This window comes from Pinus tabuliformis, chromosome 5_1, assembly GCF_031772625.1.
Source record: "Pinus tabuliformis cultivar Carrire ecotype Pingquan chromosome 5_1, CPIR1, whole genome shotgun sequence".
Classification (NCBI taxonomy): Eukaryota; Viridiplantae; Streptophyta; class Pinopsida; order Pinales; family Pinaceae; genus Pinus; species Pinus tabuliformis.
Genome location: NC_142305.1, coordinates 632,790,713 through 632,815,829, shown reverse-complemented (window position 1 = coordinate 632,815,829; position 25,117 = coordinate 632,790,713). Strand labels below are relative to the sequence as shown.

Sequence of the window (25,117 nt, the reverse complement as noted above, 5' to 3'; positions counted from 1 at the left end):
ATTAGGCCAGCGGTTAGGGCTTGCTTCGTACCAGCGTTTAGCCTCCTCCATGATAGCGTAGAGCCTTCTCCATTAGGGCAACATTGTCTCTTAGGATCTCTCCTCCCACCAAAACCCAAAGACAAGTGGAGAGGAAGAGATCACAAGAAGAGTGTGTGTACAAATGACTATTAAGCCACCTCTTTTTATACTAAAACATTGAGCACAAGTGTGGGCAATTTGGTTGTTGGCCGACCTTGACGAATTGTCCCATAACACAAATAAATTCATATCTCCATGAATACTTATCGGAATATTGAAATGATGAGAGGAATCCAAGAAAAATATCAGCTGTCCTGAATAAGTATACCCACATGGAGTTTGGCCCTAATTCCATATACCCACCACTGGGTGCCTGCCAAGACGACAACTGATTGAGTGTGTTAGGAATTCAAAGAGAACATAAGAGAAGGTACTGGGTGGTTGTGAGGATGGCAATCCATCTGGTGTGTGTTCGTGGCAAAGAGAGGAGAAGGCACTCGGTGCTTTCCAGGATGGCAATCGATTCCGTGTGTGTACGTAGCAAAGAGAAGAGAAGGCACTGGATGCTTGCGGAGATGGAAAGCCATCTGGTGTACGTCCGTGGTCAATGGAGGAAGCGAGAAGCAAATTAAGATAAGTATCAACATTTTATTGATTTTTGATCCTTTAAATTACAAATCAAAATACCATATTCTGATTTAGGATTGTTTGGATCATCAGCCGACTATTTCTATATGATGAAATGGTTATTATGTTTATTAGGGTTGTTTCGTGATCAATGATTAATGCTTTCTTGTCATACTGGAACTAGATGTACTCAAAGGTAGGGGTCTGGTGTAGACATTGTAGATGGATCTATAGCTTGCTACAGAATGATGTGCTTGATGATTGTCTGCTTACGTTGGTTGCCTACTTATGCAAGTGAATGCTAGCCATAACATTATGATTGATGGATTATGTGATTGCATGCATACTGTTAATTTTAGGTATGTTCTATGCTTAGAGCAATTTATTTCAATTTTCACAGTTAGCTCAACATCTTTTCCAGATTAGAAATCACATCAACATTAAAGTAAACTTCAGATAGAACATAAACATAAATCGCAGAAGACAAGCCAAGACAAGAGGACACAAGATGTGGCGCTAGCCAGGGACAAACCCCAATGTGGGGAAACCCTTGATCAATTCTTCTTTTATGTTCTTCAATAGTTCAGCAGAGAGAGAGAGAGAGAGAGAGATAGTACATTTACAACAGAAGTCAACACTTTGAATTATCTAGATAAGAATAGAGATCATCTCGAAGAAGATGATACATGAGATCAGTTGAAGACATGCTCCTTCAACTGATTCTCCAAGGTGACTCCTTCACCTCTCACTGTGCTGCATCTCGTCATCATGCTGCACCCATCATCACAATTGGGCCTCATGACCGCTGCACCTTACGCTGCACTGTTGTCCCATGTGCCATGGTTGAACACCATTAATATATTAGACATATCCTGTCCTAGAACAGTCTAGGGTTTTAACAAAACGGACACATACCTAGGGTTTTATTCCTAGGACTTTATAACAAGGGTTTTGTTTATAGACCCAGCCAAACCCTAAGAATCTAGGGTTTCATAACATTGCAAAGCAAACCCTACAATACTAAAACTTCAAAGGTTGAAGATCTTAGACAAACACCATTCAACCCTAACAAGTTAAGATTTCATGATCATACCGAAATCCCAAACATGACATCATCAATAAGAACTTCAAATAGCATTTCACAATAACCCTATGTAGGCTAGGGTTTCACACATTGTCAACATACCCTTAGGTTAGGGTTTTCCAGAGAAATTGTCTAGGGTTCTATAAAATCAATTAAAAATGTAGAGGGGTAGATTTATCGAGAGATGAAGCTCCCTAAACAAGAATCTTTATGATTCAAGATATCTAGACATAATATGTTAGTAATGTAATGAAAACTTCAAAAATAAGATAAAGAGAATTTTATAAGATATATAGACATACCTGGAGATGTTTCTTGACAAACCTTGTAGGTATTTCTTGAAGTGTAAGCCATGATCCTCTATACCTGTAATGCATGCTTTCAAGCAAAACATGTGATGCCAAGAACATGACTTCATTTCTCAAGTTAGATCTTCAACGTAACCATGGAGGACAGAATGCTTGTGTTTACATACCTCTTACTTGAATTTCTTGAGTTGGTACCTCGATTAAATCCTCAGATTCCTTTCATAGTCTCCAAATGAATGTTTTTAGTGCCCAAAATTTTTAGACCAGACTTGGATCAACTTGGCAATTTGGACTTCAATATGTTCTTTGTAGTATGTCAGCGTTTTTCATACTTCGATTCTGAGATCCCAATGATACATTGAGGCAACTTCCTCACACCGATCATACTTTAGTTGGACTAGGTGCTTTATTTCTATGGTGGCAGTGTAGGCATGACTGGGTCCTTTATTATTGTGATGGCAATATAGAAAAGGTTTCTTGAATATCTCGGTTTGAGTTATATATATATCCTTTTTTGAACTTATATCATCGAAATTGCACCGAAATGATGTCACCTAGAATTTAACATAGAGACCTCATCACTGTTGTTGCATTGTGATCTTCTCCTTGTGATAGTGTTGAGACTTTCTCACTGTCGTAACATCAAATTGAAGTAGTACTCCGCTGTGGGAGCCTAATACCAAACTATGGAAGCACAATAGCAAACTGCGGGAGCATCACAACGAATTATGGGAGCATTACATCGAAATACTAATATAGTCTCTTCACGAAATGCCAAGACAGTGCCTTTACCAAAATGATAAGATTGTATTTTCTCCGAAATACTTAGAACCCAATCTCAGGAAGGATCCGAACTGACTCACTATGTAGGTATCGAAACTTCTTCTTTGCAGAGAGCTTCAAAATTCTAAATCTGCCTTTGACCTTGATCATAGCTCTAATACCATGTTGGAAAATCCATAGAGATGGCAGTTAAACAATTTTCCCTATTATGACATTATCTTGTGATGTTTACGTTATTATTATTAGATCTTTCAATTTGTCTTTTGTTGTCATCAAGACTAATGCCAAACAACAAATAGAAGAGGACACAAGATGTAGGCACAATGCTAGGGCAGAACCCTACTCTTTGGGGAAAACCCGGTCAAAATTCCTTGTTCAATAGATCCAAAATGAGACGACCATGACCCTTACAAACTAGACTAGACTCCCTCCATCAAGTCATCCTTCATCTCTGTCAGCAACGAGTCCTTTTCATTAAGCGAGTACCAAATTCTTGTGGCAGCACTGAAGTCTTATCACTGTCATAGCATCAAGACCTTAATTCACTGAGATTTCATCACTGTAAATATGCTGAGGTTTTCACCACTGTAAATATATCGAGGTTTTCACCACTGTTGTGAACCCTGATTACTGTGTTAGCATAGAGACAAACTGTGTTGAGACCTTCACTGTTGCAGCACCGAGTTCTCAACACTGTGTTATACCGAGACAAAAATAATATTGAACCAATGCTACTACGGTGCAATTCACATCTCCAATCTGAGGCTAACAGTAATTGCACCGAAGTCTGAGATTATCCGAACTTATCCTCTGTAAAAGCACCGAAACATATTACTTTGAAATCCACACTTCTCTCTGAGATTCATGGGTTGATTTCTGTCCTGAGATCACCGAACTATTCCACAAAGATCACCGAAACTATTTCTGAAATGCAAGCTCCATAGATGATAAATGCGACAAGCTCAATTGGGTATATATAGTGGTTCGTGCATCATTAATGGGCTGACATGACCATGTGAATAGGTGTGACATTGTAGAAGGCCGACATGAAGATAATTTATATGAAGCCGACTTGAAGACTTTGACTTGATGACTTTGCTTGAAGAAGATGACTTGATGGAGGAGCCTTTGACCCAATAATAAATGATTTTGACAATAACCTAAAGCATACAATGGAGGCTTGACCTATAATTGACCCAAGCATGAAATCCATGCTTTAATAAGTCAATTCAATTTGATTAATTTTTCTTTTCATTACATTTTGACTTCAAGTACAATTCTGAAGACCGAACCTAGTTACATTTTCCAACACTTGCTAGGGTTTTTTCATAAACCCTAGACTTTATCATTAAGATATCAGTCTCATTATATCTAGGGCCTTGATATTATGACAAATTGTACTATGATCCATCACAAACCCTAGATTCCATCTTAGAGACACAAAGCCTTAGATATCAGTAATCCAATAACAATCCAATCATAGTACTATCTAAGGTTTCAACAATATGCTTTTACATGACAGACTTTACAAGGGTTTGTTGCAAACCCTAGGCTAAATCATATTGAAAACAATATCATATCCTAGAATATCAATCTCTACTAGGGATTTGTTATAAACCCTAGAATTTACGTGAGTAATAACCATTAGGTTAGCATTCTCGAATATACATATCTAGGATGCATTTCTCATTAATATTTACTAGGTAAAACTAGGATACAAATGTCAATACATCAAAGTTAGATAGTTAACAATTTATTATGACTAGGGTTTTTGGTCATACAAACAAATATACACCGAGGGTTTTATCCGTACAATCTTACTATAGACATTACAAAGATTTTGGTCATAAACCCTAATTTACCAAACCCTAAAGGTCTAGCGCTTCATTTTAAACATTAACAACAAACCCTAAAGGACTAAGGTTTTTATTTTAACAATACCAAGACTCTAAACAAGAGAATAGAATTTCTAGACTTCATCATTAACCTTAAGTAGACTAGGGTTTCATAAGTATAGACATACCCTTATGTTAGGGTTTGATAGAGAACCTTTTAGGGTTCCATACGATTGATCAAAATATAATGAGGGTAGATTCCATCAAACAAGAATCTATTACGATTCAAAACCCTAGACATAACGATGTTAATAATGTAGAGCAAAATTTGAAAGAAGAATGACTGTATTTTTATATAAAGAGATCTTTGTAACAAAGCTTATAGGTTAAGACATACCTTGGGTTGTTTCTTAACAAACCTTGTAGGACATTAATGCTTGAAGGGTTTCAATAGAACTTCTTTCATACTTCAAGTCTATCCTTTGAAGTCTTCTCCATGACCCTCGAGTATTCAGCAAGCTTTCCTAACACAGGAAATGTAAAAGGTTATTAGTATATAATTCAAGCAAGTCTTGATATAAGAGGGAAACCGAACATAACATAGAAAACAAGGAACAAGATACTTATCTTTTGATAAAATGGCGGAGGTTCCCTCCTTATGCGTTCTTCAATGGTTCTATTCTTCCTTTTTGCAACTCCATTCTGCTCAGGGTTGTAGGGAACAATGAGCTCCCTCTTACTACCTGCTTCTTTACAATATGCAATCAATTCTTTGAAGTGTATGCTCTTCCATTGTCGGATCCCAAAGTTTCTATCTTTCTTTCAGTTAAGGTCTCCACTTCAGATCTAAATTCCTTGAATGTTTTAAATACTTCATCCTTTGTCTTGAGAAGATAGAGCCATGTTTTTCTAGAGTGATTATCAATGAAAGTCACATAAAGATGGCCTTCAAGAGATTTGATAGACATTGACCCACACATTGGAATGAATGAGGTCTAATATTTCTTTAGACCTTGTGTCACTGCTTGTACAAGGTTTCTTTGTATTCTTTCCCAGAGCACATCCCTTACATATTCCTTCACTATCTTCTTTGATATTTACCATTTGACTAAGTGAGAGAATTATTTTGTAGTGTATATGCCCATAACTTCTATTCCATAATTCAATAGGATTGATCTCCCTGTCAACTAGGGCTTGAGGAGATGGTGTTATAACTCTATATAGTCTTCCTTCACGAACTCCAATAACTTTTGCCTTATTAATGCTTGAATCTTTTCCCCAAACCAAAACTTTACCTTCTACAAAGGCAACCATATCTCCTTTATCTTTTAAACAAGAAATTAAAGTAAATCCTTTTGCAATCCTGGAACATAGAGTATATTGTTGAGGTGTAGCTTTGCTCCATTTTCCAGCGTCAATGATGTAGATACAAGGCCCTTGACTGCTTAACTGTTGTTGTCTTCTAGCTCCACTGCATGAGATGATTTGTTCCCTTGATAAAGTATGAAGTTGTCCACTTTCTCCTGTCATATATCTTGATTCTCCATTATCAATGATCCATTCATTGTCATCATCAAGAGTACCTGTAAGTACAACCAATAATTCTTTGGTTTTGATTTTTTTAGATAAGTTGTAGATGATCCTTCCAATCCAGCTTCTTGCAATTCTTATGATATTGAATCCCATCTTTAAGTACCTTGTCATAGAGGGAGTAATCATTTCTTCCAAGCTAGCAAAGTGATCTCCAACCTTCTTCGTCCTTTGCTCTGATACCATGTTGAGAAATCAATGCAAGTAGTAATTAGGGTTTGATTCCTCTTCTTTGATAATTACTTGATTCCTCAATGCTAGTAGTAATTAGGGTTTGATTCCTCTTCTTCCTTCTATTAGAATTTCGCTCCTTTTTCTACCTCTCTTTCTTGTGTATCGAACTTGTTGAGTGAGTGACCAAATGCATCGAATTTCCTGTGTATATATAGTCTCTTATGGGGGTCGAATTTCCCTATTGTAGGTCGTCTTCATCATCATAGGGCCGACTTGGTGTGGAGGTGTCAAATGACCTATTTGACTAAAAAATAATTTTTTTTACATGATGCAAAAGCCCAAGAATGGTTCAATAAAATTTACAATGACTCTATTGACTCAATATAAAACCTAGAAGCCTACAATGGAGCCTTTAAACATGATTACCCAAGCATGAAACCCATCCTTTAATAAGTCATTATAAAATTTCTTTTGAAAAATAAATTACATTATACCTTTGTCTCCTACAGTGAAACAAATCCACATCTGGACCCTGGAACATCTTCCAAGTGTGTGGTATATGTGTGGAGCCGGTTGGGCATGGTGATCCAGATGCATCATCCTCATCCAAAAGGTGGAACACGAGCAATCCCTAAATGGTGATGGGGATCTATGAAGTACTCTCTGCTATGGTGGAGGCCCATGGCTTTCAACGCTCACCTTACAAGTGCCAATGTGGCTCTCAGGAGGGTTTGGACCTCGTATAGGGAGACCAAACCCCAACATGAAGACCCACCTACAATCCTGGATAAGATCCAATGTTTCCCTTTGCCCTCCAATACAACAAATCATTAGAGTAATCAAATAAAAGAGCTTACAAATCATGGAATCAAGTGGGAAATTCATGGTGGCATGCCCTTCCATAGTGGGATTTGGTATGTGCTAATGTCTCTAAGCTCCAAATGGGGTTAACCAAGTATCCTATTAGGCGGTTTCTAGTTTTAAAGGGGTTAGTATGTCGAAGGTAGATTCTTCAAAGGGTGGTGGCATGTGATAAAGAGATGAATGCTATAAGGAATGAAAGAGGGAGCTCTGGGCCACATGCTAGGGTACAAGAGTAGCTAATAAAAGGGAAGCCCACACTTGGGTATATAATTTATAGGAGGGAGCAATTGTGGTGCATGAGGTAACACGACCTTGATTTTTCCATGCTTCTTTATATGCCTTTTGGGTTTTATGTTTTTTCTTTAATTAACTGCTCGGGGCTCAAGGGATAATATATAGTAGTGGATACCCCGTTTAAGGTAGGGCGGTTCATTGCCCACCAAGGGTTGGGACAATGATGGGTTCCTAAATGATAAAAGAGGCTCATCTAGGGCCAATAGGAACCAGGGTGATGGCCATGATGATGGGGTAGAGCTCATGTATTGGCTTTTGCCCACATGCTAAATGTGTTTGTCCCGACCATCTTTTGCATTTTGTGGTACATCTTCTTGTTGAATGTAGCCAATTATGCTTTTACTTTTCTTTTTAGCTGCATCAACCTCCAGGGCATCATTCCAGCCCCGACCCAAGGTGTGGGCAAGGGGAGGGAGAAGGCTATCCCTATGTGGACCCAGTGGAGGAATGTGGACCTAGGTGGGAGAAATGGTGAATGGGGTTATAATGAGTGGAAGGGAAGTGATATATGCGGATGAGGGAGGGGGACCACACAATCGAAATCAGGGTTTCCCATGTAATACCATTCCTAAAACCCAAAGGTCAGTAAAAGAGATCCCACAGGACTAGGGTCCAAGGTTAACATACAAAAGAGGTCTAGGGGACAAGAGCACAGACCTAGTCCAATCTTTCTGCCAAATCCCCCCATTAATCCATGCCCAAAAGTATCCATGATAAGCAAACTACAATACTCAATTACGAAACGACAAGGCATACCTTTAGGTTTAGGAGGCCAATCTTCAAACATACAATCATGACAAATGGGTGAGGGACCACATGACTAGTTCAGGTGGTGGAGAAATGGCACATTGCACTAGTTGGTGGCTGCAAGGGGTTGCTGGCTGTCCGCTGTGGACCATCCTGGAGAAAAAGTTTCTCCTAGAGATATCACCAACAAAATGATGGGTAACAGACCCAAACTAGGTCAAGGGTACAGAGTTGATCGACCAAAGAGGGGCTTGAGCTAATCAGGAAAGAAGATAGGATCAAAGGACTAATTTTCTTTTGAAATTTGAATACAATGATCCAAATGAGGACACTAGCCCAAATCAACCTAGGGAAAGAAATGATCCTCGAGATAGGGCTTGCTATATCTTGGGATTCCACCGTCGGACAATGCTCAAATTTGGAGGACCACTTGAGAAGACCCCAATGCAGTTGTGGACCAATTTTCAAGGTGTTTGGATGGCTACAAAAGATTTCTCTTGATGCCCTAGGTGACGCTTTAGGGTTAGGCCTAGAATTTGGAAAAGTGAAGAAAAGAGAGGTAAATTTGACCACCAAAGGGATATGAGGATCAATTAATAATTGCTTGGGTTTAATGGGGTCAAGATACACATAGATCGAGAGTTTTCGTGAGCTAAGGAGCCCTAATTGATCTTTGCTAGCCTCTCCAAGGGCAGCAAGTATGTCAATAGGGATTTATACTTCAAATTTGCCAAAGAGGTGAAGTTTGGAGGTCTTTCAACCTAAGAAGTGCCTTTAGGAACATTCACCCAACCCCCTAAAGAGTAACACATGGATTAAATCATTTATTCATGGTTCCTGAAGAATTTCACATTACATTAACCCATACAAGAATAATGATAACAATATACATGCATTTGACAAGTAAGATAACAAGAATAATATCAAAAATTCGACATACATGAAAGAGAGAGTATATCCTTTGATCCACTTTTGCATTAGAAAGAAGCTACAAAGACAATAGCGAAAATCCAAACATCATAGTGCATCAAGAAAATCCAAAAAGTTTATCCCAGCAAGAAGTGCGAAAATCTCTCAAGATATACCAATCCAATCCAAGTGATGATGAGAGGTTAGAATGAGCTTCTCTCATATTTATACCACTCTAAAGGGGATTTGATTGGCCTAATTGGCCTAATTTAGCCCCAAATAATAAAATAATACATAATAATGACATGACTTGGTGAGAAGCCCACCAAGATAGCTCAATAATACAAAAAATAGCCTCTCAAGAGGGAAAAATAATGAATATGATGAGTCGTTGGGCCATTGAGAAGGCCTAATGGAGTCCAAATGTGCCAAGTTGAGTGAAAAGGCTCCAAACATAGTGGACAAGGGGTTGGCCCCTTGTTTTCCAATCAAGTCACATGTGGTGCTCCCAAGTGGGTGTGGGGGCACAATGACATCCTCATGGGTCTCCAAGTGGATCAATAATGCCTGTAAACCATCTGTAAGGGCTAGGATGATGACATAAGCCCTCCCTTTGTCTCCTGCATTGAGACACATCCTCATCTGGACCTCGGAACATCTGCCAAGTGTGTGGTACATGTGTGGAGCCATTTGGGCATGGTGATCCAGGTGCATCATCCTGATCCAAAAGGTGGAACACGAGCTGTCCATAAATGGTTATGGGGATCCATGAAGTACTCTTTGCTATAGTGGATTCCCATGGCTCTCAACGCTCACCCTCCAAGCGTCAATGTGGCCCTCTGGAGGGTTTGGAACCTGTATAACAGAGAGCAAACCCCAAAATGGAGACCCACTTGCAATCTTGCATAAGATCCAATTCGTCCCCTTGCCCTCCAATACAATAAATCATTAGCGTAATCAAGTAAAAGAGCTTACAAATTATGGAATCAAGTGGCCAATTCATGGTGGCATACCCTTCCATAGTGGGCTTTGGCTTGTATAGGTGTCTCTAGCTCAATAAGGGGGTTAACCAAGGACCTTATTAGGTGGTTTCAATGGTACATCCATCTATGGGTCAATGGCATGTGATATAGTGATGGGACGAAGTGGGGATCAGGGGAAGGCACCAAGCCACTTGTCATGGTACAAGGGTAGCTATGATGAGGGAAACCCACACTTGGGTATATGAGTGTAGGAGGGAGAAAATTGTGGTACATGAGTTACCTCGACCTTTGTTTTTCCACCCTTCTTCATATGCCTTTTGCCTTTGATTGGTTTTTCTTCATAACTGCTTGAGGCTCCAGGGGATGAGAGCATGATGTGTAGAATATAGAAATAGATACCCCCTTTTAATGTGAGGCAACTCGTTTCCCTCCAGTGGTTGGGACAATTATGGGTTATGTTCATGAATGAGGGGTAGAGCTCACGTTTGCCTTTTGCCCACGTGCTAAATTTGTATGTCCCGATTATCTTTTTCATTTTTATCATACATTTCTTGTTCTAAGTGGCCAAATTATGCTTTTTCCTTTCATTTTAGTTGCATCAACATCTTGGCATTGTTCCAGGCCTGACCTAAAGTGTGGACAAGGGGAGGGGGAGGGTAACCATATGTGGACCCAGTGGACACATATGGACCCAAATGGGAAAAGTGATGAATGGGGTTAAAATTGGGATTTCCCATGTAGTGCCAGCCCTAAAGCTAATGGGCAGTAAATGAGATCCCACGAGACTAGGATTCAAGACTAACTACTGAATTAGGTGGAGGAGACTAGAGTACAAACCTAGCACACTCTTTCTATCGAATACCCCACCAATCCATGCCCAAAAGTGTCCATGATAAGTATACAAAATTACTCAACTAAACCAATGAAAAGCCATACCTTTGGGGTCGGTAGGCCCACCTTGAAACATGCGATCATAACAGATGGGCGAGGGACTACAAGGCTGGCTTGGGTGGCGGAGAAAATGGCACGTGGAGCTATCTAGTGGCTATAAACGGCTGTCGGCTGAGGACCATCTTGGAGAAATTTTTTCTCCTAGGGATATCACCCACAAATGTTGGGTAACATCTGGCTTCAACTGAGACATGATCTCTCTGGATGGTGCACAAATGTATTGAACGGGGAGGTCACGAGGACTCTAACAAATCAAACCACTGTTGATAATATCGGCGATATATCGGCGATATTCGGAAATATCGCGATATTTTCGGCAAAATGATATATCGCCGAGAAAATATCGCGATATTTTCAAAATATCGGCAAATATCGGCAAAATATCGCGATATTTTGAAATAATTGGCAAAATATCGCGATATTTTGAAAATATCGGCAAAATATCGGCTATATTTAAAAATTTGAAAAAAATATTTTTTATGCTTGCCGATATTTGCCGATATTTTGCCGATATTTTCGCCGATATTGCCGATAAGATATTTTCTGGACCCTCGCCGATATTTTTCCGATACCGATATTTTCAACACTGAATCAAACGCATGGGGCAGCATGCTTTCACGACGTCTCATGATTGCACATTCTTATATTAGGCCACTGAAAATCAACTAGTAAATAAAATTTAAATAAAATTTCAAATGCAATCTTAATCTAAATGCAACTAATCTAGCATGATAATATCATATGATGTTGGTTCTAATGAGGAAAATCAACATTCAATGCATCCTACCTTAACATGCGTATTACATCGTAGAAGCACTAAGTGTAATCGTAGAGCCAGTGCAACTAGGACATCATTAGACCAATATAAAAACATTTTGCCCAATGATTACTTATGTAGCAAATCCAAGAGAAAGGACACAAACAATCATATTTAGGGTCACTAGGGCTCGAGGTGGGAAAATAAAATGCCCACGCATGGAGGATCACGGGAGAGGAAGGAACAAAGGGATGTAATCTACTCCACAAGATCCTCTCCTCTAACCAAAAGATAGAGATGTCAACAATCAATGTCATAAAATTTTGATGGATGGCAACCTTATGCATATCACTTCCATCATGGTCCTTATCATTTATGTCATGATTTATGGCCACCATAGGGTTATGATTAAGAGGAAAGGGAGACTGATAAGATGGAGAAACTCAAGTAGGTAGCCCACGATGATGACACTTAGGAGGGATGGAGGATTCATCATTATTAGAGATAATGTAAGAAAGGTTGAGGAAAGGGCTCACACGAGACTTAACTATAACCCCAGGATCACGAGGAAAGACAAGGGTCCTATTGATATCATTGTCATCAGTGTCATAGATAGGGTCTTTGTCAAAACTAGTGTTGTTAAAATCACGATAAAATCGCGATTTTTTCATCTTGCCGATCAAATCGCGATTTTTATACGAAAAAATCGCCTACTTTTTTTTTGCCGATTTTTACTGAAAAAATCGCGCTTTTTTCAAAAAATCGCGATTTTTTCGAAAAACGCGCGATTTTTAACGAAAAAATCGTGGGGGCTCAGGACAACATAGTTTTATAACTTTTTTTGGGTTTTTTCATGCAATGTTTTTTGAAAGAAACAAATAATTTTTGAGTGGGGTAGCTTAATGATCAAGTCTAGGCCCTAGAATGGATATGCTATTCATGGTAATGTTAAATTCTTAAAGTAAAAGTGACATTCTCCTTAATCTTCATTTTCATCCTTTTACTTAAATTTTTAACATTACCATGAAATGACTCAGGATGTTTGAGAGTGGTTCCAGCCTCATTGGATTTCATATGGAGAAAGTAGAATTTTAGATTTCATTTAAAATCCAGCAGACTTATCAGTTTTTCAGGATTTCAGGATTGGGAGATTGTAATGTTTCCAGGTGACACCACCTGCCCGGGCTACCCCTGCCACCAGTAGAGGACGTGGTCTACCTCCTATAGCTCCTACTTCTAGTTCTTCAACGTCTAGATCACATCAGACTCCACTGCCATTTCCACCTGCACGGGCACCAGCATCTACATCTAGAGGGAAAGGGAAAGCTGTGGCATTTTCTCGCAAGAGGGGCAGAGGAAATCAATAGGATTAGACTTTCATTTTATTGTATATGACATTATGACATGATGAGATACATTATCATATTTTTTGTTGATATTTTGAGGCTGAGTTGGGACTTACTATTCAGGACATGATTCAATGTTATGTGTGATTTTAGCGCTAGAAATGATATTAAACATCTTATATATTAGTTTTTTTATCATATTTATGTGTCAATGTATTTATTTTATGTTGTAGATGGTTTAGATATTAAAAAAATTGAAAAAAATGAATATTTTTGTGCCAAACGATTTTTTCCCGCCTTTTTCGATTTTTTCCCGATTTTAACGATTTTTTCCGCTTTTTTCCCGGCGCCGATTAAATCCCGATCGCGATGTGTGCAACACTGGTCAAAACGATTTCCATGGACCTCCCATTTTTCTTCTTTAATATGTAAGTAATCATTGATAACAATGTTGGAAGGGGCTATGGAATCACCTTCTGCAAGGTTTTGAAAGGGTAGATCATCAGAGATAATATCCTTGGGAAATGTAGGGTTAAGCCTAACTTCACTCTCTACAAACTTACCCTCCCTATCACACATGCTTTCAGAATTATCATAATCCCATCTTTCGTCATGCGGTCCTAGGGAGGACCGCCTTTCCTTATCATCTAGATTGCCAAGGTCATGATGATGCTCGATAAAGGCTTCCTCTTGAATGTTTAATGTGTGGGATACTTGAAAATGTCTAAGACATCATCAAATAACTCCTCAATAGATGAGATGCTCCTAGGTTCATGATTATGCAACCATGAGTTATGACCATAGAGAGATCTCATGAACAACAACATAAGGACATCCTGGTGGACCACTTTCTCCTTTGAAGAATGTGCATTAAATCTTTCTACATGATCAATTGCGGAGAGTGGATCACCATCAAAATTGGGCAACCCACGTACCATACTTCCTGTAACATGATTAGGGTGCCCAGGGATGCTAGTGATGTCCAAAGCGGGAAAATCATCAAAGAAAGACATCCTATTGAGATATACATGTAAAATTTGTAGGAATCGCCAGGGTGAATTTAAAATGCTTAGAAAAATGATTTCTCCACCCTACAAGCATCGACCTTAAAGCTTAAGGAAGAACTAGGGCTTCGTTCTTCCAATGTAGTCGCCAATAATGATATATTGATACTGTCATATGAGGAACAAGACACACGTCTCGTGTCCCCGACAACAACGCCAAAATGTTACCTCTTAAACTAGCAGGGGTCCTAGGAGGGGATCTTATAGAGCAAATAGTAGGTCAAGGGGCAACAATGGAGTGATACCCCACTGTCACCTCAGCTAAGGCTTCTTTCTCTTTATGGACTTTCACCGATGGGAGGAGACCCAATACAAGAAGAATCAAAATGATGAATAGATCAATGATCGAATAAGGAGTGATTCTTAAAGCCTATTCACAAGAGAGACTCAATTAAATAGTTTACTTGCTTGAGAAGCAAGGTGATAGGCGCTCTAGGAGATGCCTTGACAAGGTGCTTCCTAGACTTAGGGATCCTTATGGAGAAATGGGTTCTATGTAATCCTCGTGGAATTTGAGTTATAAAGTTGTGGGATCACAAAGAACCCAAGCGGACCCAAACTAGGTCAAGGGTATGGAGTTGATCGACCAAAGAGGGGCTTGACCTAATTAGGAAAGAGAATAGGATCAAAGGAAAAAATTTTCTTTTGAAATTTGAACGCAATTGATCTTTGCTAGCCTCTCCAAGTGAAGCAACTAGGTCAATAGGTATTTATACTTCAAATTTGCCAAAGAGATGAAGTTTCGAGGTCTTCCAACCTAAGAGGTGCCTGTAGGAACATTCACCCAATCCCTCAAAGAACAATGTATGCATTAAATTACTTATTCATGGCCCCAGAAGAATTTCACATTACATCAACCCATATAAGAATAATCATTACATTGTACATGCATTTGAGAAAGTTAGATAACAAGAATAACATCAAAAATTCGACTTACATGAGAGAGAGAGAGTATATCCATTCATCCACTTTTGCATTAGAAAAAAGCTCCAAAGACAATAGCGAAAATCCAAACATCATAGAGCATCAAGAAACGCCAAAAAGTCTATCCAAGCAAAAAGTGCGAAAATCTCTCAAGAGATACCAATCGAATCCAAGTGATTTGATTGGCCTAATTTGCATAATTTAGCTCCAAATAATAAAATAATACATAATAATGATATGACTTGGTGACAAGCCCACCAAGATAGCTCAATAATTCAAAGAATAGCCTCTCAAGAGGGAAAAATAATGAATATGATGAGTCGTTGGGCCATTGAGGAGGCCTAATGGAGTCCAAATATGCCAAGTTGAGTCAAAAGGCTCCAAACATAGTGGACAAGGGGTTGGCCCCTTGTTTTCCAATCAAGTCACATGTGGTGCTCCCAAGTGGGTGAGGGAGCACAATCACATCCTCATGGGTCTCCAAGTGGATTGATAATGCTTGTAAACCATCTGTAAGGGTTAGGATGATGACATAAGCCCTCCCTTTGTCTCCTACATTGAGACATATCCTCATCCAGACCTTGGAACATCTTCCAAGTGTCTGGTACATGTGTGGAGTCGGTTGGGCATGGTGATCTAGGTGCATCATCGTCATCCAAAAGGTGGAACACAAGCAATCCCTGAATGGGATGGGATCCATGAAGTACTCTCTGCTATGGTGGAGGCTCATGGCTCTCAACGCTCACCCTACAAGTGCCAATGTGGTCCTCTGGAGAGTTTGGACCCCATGTAGGGAGACCAAACCCTAAATTGGAGACCCACCTGCAATCCTGCATCAGTTCCAATGCGTCCCCTTGCTCTCCAATACAATAAATCATTAGAGTAATCAAGTAAAATAGCTTACAAATTATGGAATTAAGTGGGCATTTGATGGTGGTATGCCCTTTCATAGTGGGCTTTGGCTTGTACAGGTGTCTCCAAGCTCAATAAGGGGATTAACCAAGGACCCTATTAGGTGGTTTCAACCTTTAAAGGGGGTTACATGTCCATGGTAAATCCATCAATGGAATGTGATATAGTGATGGGATGGAGTGGGGATCAAGGGGCGGCGCCAATCCACTTGTCATGGTACAAAGGTAGCTATGATGAGGGAAGCCCACACTTGGGAATATATGAATGTAGGAGGGAGAAAATCGTGGTCAATGAGTTACCCCAACCTTTGTTTTTCCACCCTTCTTTATATGCCTTTTGCTTTTGATTGATTTTTCTTCATAACTGCTCGGGGCTCTTGGGGATGAGAGCATGATGTGTAGAATATAGCAGTAGATACCCCCTTTTAAGGTGAGGCAGCTCATTGCCCACTAGGGGTTGGGACAATTATGGGTTCCTTAATGTGGAGGGGGCTCATCTACGGCCCATAGGAACAAGGGTGATGGCCATGAATGAGGGGTAGAGCTCATGTTTGGCTATTCCCCACTTGCTAAGTATGTCCTGACCATCTTTTGCATTTTGTGGTACATTTCTTGTTGTAAGTGGCAAAATTATGTTTTTTTCCTTTCTTTTTAGGTGCATCAACCTTTGGGCATCATTTGAGGCCCGACCCAAAGTGTGGACAAGGGGAGGCAGAGGCTAACCCTAAGTGGACCCAGTGGACACATGTGGGCCTGGATGGAAAAAGTGATGAATGGGGTTAAAATGAGCTGAGGGGAGTGATGTATATGGTGTCAGGAAGTGGGACCACGCTACCAAAATTAGGATTTCCCATGTAGTGTCAACTCTAAAGCTAATGGCCAGTAAAAGAGATCCCACGGGACTAGGTTACAAGGCTAACTATCGAATCAGGCAGAGGAGACAAGAGTACAAACCTAGCACACTCTTTCCGCCTAATCCCGACACCAATCGATGCCCAAAAGTGTCCATGATAAGTAAAAAAATTTACTCAACTAAACCAATGGAAAGTCATACCTTTGGGGTCGGGAGGCCCACCTTCAAACTTGCGATTATAACAGATGGGCGAGGGATCACAAGGCTGGCTCGAGTGGAGGAGAAAATGGCACATCGAGTTATCTGGTGAATGCAAGGGGCTGTGTTGGTTGCCGGCCGAGGACCATCTTGCAGAAATTTTTTCTCCTAGGGATATCACCCACAAAGTGGTGGGTAACAGAGCCCAAGGGCTAGCATAACTGTAAATCTCAATAATTTTCTCAAAATAAAATTGTTAGATGATATGGTGAATCAGATCACCTAAGATAGCATGTACCAATAAAATGTTCTTACCTCCAACAAATGAAATAACAATTTATTATAAAATATTTAACACAATATAGGATCACCCATAGCTAACACATACCACAAATTAGCAGAAGAGGAACACCATGAACTGAACCCCAAAGACTTTCTATTATGATAAAAAAAATTCCAGCAAAGCAGCAGGTCAATACTAGTGTTGCAAAATTACATCATCCAAAGATATCTAGTAGAAGCTAAATCACTTCCTTATATAGAGAAACCCCTGCAAGTGGAAAATAACGGCTAGTTGGCTTGATCCGTGTCAAAATAATCTCGACCGTTGAAAATAGCTTGATCATCTTTTAATCTCGATTGTCGAATTTTTAATTTTGAGGAAAAACTGAATTTTTTCTTGAAACTTGTTGCCGCTCAAATTCGCAGGGGTCCTAGGAGGGAATCCTATAGAGCAACTACTAGGTCAAGTGGCAACAATGGAGCAATAGCCCTTTGTCACCTCAGCTAATGGTCCGTGCTCTTTATGGACCTTCACTGATGGGACGAGTCCCGCTATGAGATGAATCACTAGAATAGATGGATCAATGATAGGATATGAGGTGATTCCTAAATCCTATTCACAAGAGAGGCTCAGATAATGTGTTTGCTTGCTATAGAAGCAAGATGACTGGCTCTCTTAGAAGGGCTTAGGGATTACCAAGACCTAAGGTTTGAGGAATGTTACTTGAAGAGATGTACCCAAGATCAAGGAATCCTAAAAGAAAAGGGTTTCTAGTGTCCTTTGTGAAATTGGAGTGTCAAGCTTGCGAGACCACAAAGAAACCCAAGTGGACCTGAACAAGGCCAAGGGTTTGGTTTGTAGCAACAAATTGATGGTCTTGACCAAGTTAGCAGGAGAATAGAATCAAAGCAATTGAATTTGTCTTGGAATTTGAGTGCAGTGATCCTAATGAAGTCACTAACCAAAGGATACCTAAGAAGGAGAATGGTCTTCAAGCTAGGGCTTGGAATATCACGAGATTCCACTGTGGGATCGACCTCAAATCTGGAGGACCTCTCAAGAAGACCCCAACACAGTAAATGACCAATTTTCAAGGATTTTCAATTGCTAGAAATGATTTTGTGTGATGCGCTAGGTGGCCTACTAGGATAGGGCTTAGGAAAAAAAGGAGGAGGTGAAAGAGTGTTCTTTCATGATCACCTTTGGACTAGACGACACTAATTTACCATACTTCTCAATGATCAACATGAAAAATCGCTTACAAAGACAAGACAACCAACTTTGCATAAACCCAGGAGCAGCTACAACAACTTCATTAAAGAAAACATTCCACAGATCGTTTATGAGACAAAATTGCAAGAATAAACATGAAAGAATACTCACAAGTATAGATAAATTATTCCAATCATCATAGTGCAAGAAAAGCGAAGCTCCAAGACAGAATTAAGATCTTCCAAATATTGAAATGCATCAATTTTCCGATTCTTCCATGAAAAAGGTCTGGCGAAAATCTCAAGAGATACAAATTATCTAAATCCAAGTAATGATGAAACTCAAATGAGCTCTCATCAATTTACATCCTTCCTGATGAGTTTGATTTGCCTAATTAGGCCTAATTAAGCCCCAAGTAATAAAATAATGTACAACAATGACATGACTTGGTGACAAGCCCACCAAGATAGATCCATAATACAAAGATAAGCCTCTCAAGAGAGCAAAATAGTGGATACAATGAGTCGTTGGGCCATTTAAGAGGTCTAGTGGAGTCAAAAGTGTGCTAAGGTGAGAGAATAGGCTTCAAACATAGTGATCAAGGGGGTGGACCCTTGATATCCAAGCAAATGAAATGTGGTGTCCCCAAGTGGATGTGGGGGCACAATGACATCCTCAAGGGTCTCCAAGTAGATCGATATACCATATGCAAGGGCTAGAATGATGACATAAGCCCTCCCTTTGTGTCTAATGGTGAGACACATCCTCATTTGAGCCCTGGAACATCTGCTAAGTGTGTGGTGCAAGTGTGAAGTTGGCTAGGCATGGTGGTCCAGGTGCATCATCCTCATCCGAAAAGGTGGATTATGAGCAATCAATGAATGGTGATGAGTGATCCATGTAGTAGAAATCTGCTCTCTATTATGGTGGAGGCCCATGGCTCTCAATGCTCACCTTACAAGTGCCAATGTGACACTGTGGTGGGCCTCGACCCCGTATAGGGAGACCAAACCCCAAATGGAGACCGACCTGCAATCCTGTATAAGATCGAATGCGTCCCCTCACCTTCCAGTACAACAAATGATTAGAGTAATCAAGTAAAAGAGCTTACGAATCATGGAAAACAAGTGGACACTTCATAGTGGCATGCCCTTCCATAGCGGGCTTCAGCATGTACAGGTGTCTCCAAGGTCAATAAAAGGGTTAACCAAGGACTCTTTTAGGTAGTTTCAGCCTTTAAAGGGGGTGACATGTTCATGGTACATCCATCAAGTGGTAGGTGGCATGTGATATAGTGATGGAATGGGGCGGGGATCAACGGACGGCTCAAAGCCACATGCCATAGTACAAGGGTAGTTGTAGTAGGGGAAGCACACATTTGGGTATATGAGTGTAGGAGGGAGCAATCGTGGTACATGAGTTACCCCGACCTTTGTTTTTCCACTCTTCTTCATATATCTTTTGCCTTTGATTGATTTTTCTTCATAATTGCTCGGGGTTGTCGGGGATGAGAGCATGATGTGTATGGCAACGTTGCACGAAGCGGGGACGCAGAAGCGTCATTTCCGAAAACTCTAGGAAGTGAAGCATCTCAGAAGCGTCTACTATATATATATATATTTATATTTTTTTGCATTTATATTAAAAAAACATCCAAAATACCAAATTAGTTGTAGAAAACATGCATATTTTTACATAAATCAAGATAGATATGGCATCCATTGTACATCAATGATTAATTATTCCAGTATCAACCATCTAGAATCTAGATTTCTCTTCTCCTGTCTAGCCTTTGCCTCTACTTCAATTCTATAGGGATATTAGTCAACATTGCCTAATTTTGATCAAACAACTTAATCCAAGCCTTATAATATGGTAGAGAAAGTTTAATATGCTTGATCAATGATTTGGACTTGAGTGAAGGGTACATAATTTCTAAGGCCATAACAAAGGAGTTCAACAATCAACAACACCAACACTAGGGTACATATAGGGCTTGATACTCTTGATTAAATGCCAATCACATAATATAATCCAATGAAACGCCACTATCCCATTGATCTTGAAAACTATTAAGTCTGATGAATTTTGAATGGGATATGAAATTCTAGTTTCTCCATATGAAGTCTGATGAGGTTGGAACCACACTCAAACATCCTAAGTCATTTCATGTTAATGTTAAAAATTTAAGTAAAAGGATGGAAATGAAAGATAAAGGAGAATGTCACTTTTACTTTAAGAATTTAACATTACCATTAGGGAGAATCTAGGAAGCATAAAGGGTCACCTTGGGAGTATTTGGAAAGTGTAGTTCTTCACATAATAGTTCGAAATTTCCAAAAAAAAAAAAAAAAATCCCTCGGGAACCGTGTGAACCGTCCACCTTCTCTCAGATCCGCTTTGGATACACGCTCGAACCACCACAGATCCGCACCCGATCCTTTCCGGATCCGCAGATCGGGTAGTAGGAACTGCGGATCAGGCCCCCATGGATCCAAATTTCCAGGAATTGCCAAAAAAAGCTGGAACCGCCGATCCGATTTTCGAATCCGCCATTTCGCAGAAGGATCGGTGGCGGATCCATACGGGACACGGTTTTGCCTCCAGATCCTTGGGGGGGGTTCCTGCAACACTGGTGTAGGGTATAGCAGTGGATACCCCCTTATATTGGCGCAGTTCATTGCTCACCAGTGCTTGGGACAATTATGGGTTCCTTAATGATGTAAAGGGGCTCATACAAGAGGCCCTAGGAACCAAGTGGCATAGATAGTGGCACATTGAGCATATCTGCAGGCTGCCAGCTGAGGACCATCTAGGAGAAAATGTTTCCCCTTTGGATATCTCCCATAGAGTGGTGGGTAACATTTGGCTCCAACTGGGATAGGATTTCTCAGAAGAGTGCGGGAACGTACTCGTACGGGGAGATCATGAGAACACCAACAATCTCTTGAGACCACAGACCTGTCCCCTACACATGTCAAAAACTAAGCACCCGTGGCAACAAGTTTTTACGGTGTCATATGATCACCCATGCGTATATTAGGCCATATAAATCAACAAGAAATAAAATTCTATTCTAATTGCAACTAATCTAGCATGATAATAGAATATGAAGTTAGTTCTAATGAGAAAATCAATATGCAATGCATCCTACCCTAACATGCTTATCGATTCAGGAAAATACTAAGTGTAATTATAGAGCCACTGCAACCAACATATTGTTAGATCAATGTAAATATGCCTACCTATATGATTACTCATGTAGCAAATCCCAAAGCGAACATATACACAATCATATGGAGGATGATGCAGGTGGGAGGCAAGAAAATATGATATCAATTCGATGCAAGAGGAAGTCCTAGCATAAGGAAAATAAGTCATTCTAGAAGTGTGGAGCTTTTCTTCTAAGCAAAGGATGGAAGAATGAATGATGAAACTCGAGAACTCCCTATGAAAACCACTTTTAATAATATTATACCTCATGGATGCCATGGGGTTATGATGGGAAAGGAAAGGGTATTTGAGACATGGAGCTGCACAATAGATTGGTGCTCAATGGAAAAAATGTATTCACAATCTTGAGGGTATGAGGGGGAAGGAGGGATATATCTAATGGATAGTTCTTTCTCAACGTCATACTTAGGAGGGGAAAAAAAGGGATCATCAATAATGGTGATAATGTGAGAATGGGCAAGTTAAGGGCTTGTGGATAATGTAGCTATGCTATTGGGATCCAGGAGAAGATGTGGGAAAGCAAGGCCTTTGTTTGTGTCATCATCGGTGTCATAAATGGGGCTTGCTATTCCCAATAAACCTTCTTCATTCATGGGAAAACAACGATCCTCCCTTTAAATGGTGTGAGTAGGCATATCATTATGAGTAATGTCTTGGAGAAAAGGAGAGTCGATTTCAACCACATTTTCCTTGTCAGTGTCATAAATAGGGTCGCTATTAAAATGATGGTTGTCCACATCCCGTTTTCCCTTATTAATGCTCAAGAAATCAGAAATGTCATCTTCATGGCTTTCACTCATGCCATGCATATTGTCAATCCTTAGGCTTTCATCCTAAAGATCCTATATGGGATTACGACCATCACTATCTTATTTAGATTGATTTCATTCTTCCATATATTTCCCAGTTTCATGATGTTCCTCCACACTTAAATTTTTTTCAAGGTCACCCTGATCATCCAATTGATTACATTCTATGGGGCTTTGTGACTGATTATAATATTTTTCATTGATAAGGTCAATCAGAATATTAAAAACACAGGTTTGGCTAACAAATTCAAAGAGACGACTGGATCCTTCTCCTAGGCACATGTTATCATGTAAGGTTGATTGTGTGTTATTCTATGAAACCTCAGCATGAATTCTTTATCCATGTTCTCCAATAAATCATCACAAAACTCAACATATTGGTCCACAATTTTTTGTAGTTCTTGAAGGTCTTGATCATTCAGTTTTGCAAATGGAGAGCCAAGGGTATTCTCTTCTTGATAATAAGCCATTTTTAATGATTTTGCATCTTAGGATTAAAATGGAGTCGCTAGGGTGAATCAAATGCCTTGATATATGCTTGCTTTACCCTATAAGCATTAACTTTGAAGCTTAATGAAGCATTAGGGCTTCGTTCTTCCAATGGAGTCGCCAAAAATGATATATCAATATTGTCATATGGAGAACAAGACACACTCCTCGTGTCCCTGACAATGGTGCGAAAAATCTTACCGTTCAAACCAATGTTGCAGGAAACGCCCCCCCCACCCCCCCAAGATCTAATGCCTGAAGCACGTACCATACGGATTCGTCCAGGAAGCGTCCCCGGAAGCGCGATTCCAAAATTCCGAAACGCGTTTCGGACTGTTATGGACGCTTCCTGGAAATTCCGGAAGCGTCCCTCCGAAACGCGTTTCGGAATCTCCGAAGCGTGTTTCATACGGCGCTTTGACCGTACGAAGCGCGACGCTTCGGAGGGCGAATCGTATGGTTCCGTACATGCTTTTGGAAAAAGCGCCGCATTGTTTAGAAAATCGATTTTTTTAATTTTTTTTTTAATTTCAGGTGAGTTTGCATATTGGGGGTGGGTCCACCTTGGGTTAGGGTGAGGAATGAAGGGAATAAAGCCCCCATTCATTCCTCATTTGCTCACTTTGAGTTTATGAGAGTTGGAGAAGAGAAGAGAAGAGAGGAGAGGAGAGGAGAAGAGAGGAGAGCTTGGAGGAGTGAAGGAGGAGGAGCTAGGAGAAGGAGGAGGAGCTTGGAGCAAGAGCTTGGAGGACTTCATTTACAAGAGCTAAAGAGGTAAGTTCAAACCCCAAACTCTCTTATTTTTTTGACATTTTTTTTGTATTTTTCTCCTCCCTTTCCTACTCTTTTCCATTGTTTCTACTTGCTCCTTTACTTGCAGGTTGTCCACCACCTATATCCATATTCCAAGATGGTGTTCTTTTGGCTTCTATGTATCATTCCACTCTTGGTTTTAATGATGGCAAGGGGGAGTAGGAATAGAAGGGAAGAAGGACAAGAGGACAGTGGTCCCAATATGAGTGACCCAATGTATGATGAGGAGGAAACATTTGAAGAGGAAGGGGATGATGTTGAACCTGAAGGGGAAACTGAAACACTAGAGGGGAAAGCTGCATTAACACCCTTGTGGAACTATGTGACCAAACTTGAAGGGGAAAAGGGTGGTGGAAGCTACAAATTTTTGTGCCCTCATGGTTGTCATGGAGGAAAACCATTTAGTGGTTCATATACCTGTGTGAGGAGGCATCTTTGTGGGGTGCTGGACAGTGATGATAAAAAGGGTCCTGTGGGGATACAAATTTGCCCAAACATTTCATTTGAACAAAGAAGAAAATACATCCAAATAGAGGAGGCTGCACAACAAAAAAGCAAGAAACAAAAAACTCATTCTGAATCAAGTGCAACCTCTAAATTTGGTAGCTCATCTCCTCATGCTACTTCTGCAAGCTCTGGAGGTAGAAGAACAATAGGGGATTTCCTTAATGTTGCTGGGAGGGATGATGTGGATGGAAAGATAGTCTGTCTTCTTTGTGCTTGCGGTGTACCATTCAATGTGCTTCGCTCTCCCTATTGGCATGAAATGGTAAAGGCCATCAATGAAGCCCCAAAAGGATACAAGGCCCCCAACTATGAGAAAGCTAGAACAGTGTTATTAGAAAGAGAAAAAGCTAAGGTTCAAAGAGCTTTGACACGTTTTACAAATGAGTGGGTAGATTCTGTGGTATCCATTGTATCAAATGGGTGGACAAATATTAGAAACCAACATTTGATAAATGTTCTTGGTGTTTCTTCTAGTGGTGCATTATTTATTACATGTCATGACTCCTCCTCCATCAGTGCCTCCGCACAAAACATTGCAGATCTCCTA

General features: G+C 40.0%; 1 protein-coding gene across 1 annotated transcript in view; it reads right to left on the bottom strand.

Moving 5' to 3' along the window:
- The window catches only part of LOC149166545 (uncharacterized), a 28,181-nt gene extending 4,461 nt beyond the window's left edge, over positions 1-23,720 (bottom strand). Inside the window, exon 1 of the mRNA XM_089430188.1 lies at positions 23,519-23,720. Within this exon, the coding sequence (XP_089286314.1) occupies positions 23,519-23,720 (202 nt within the window). The remainder of the gene's footprint in view (positions 1-23,518) is intronic.
- Positions 23,721-25,117: the final 1,397 nt, after the last annotated feature.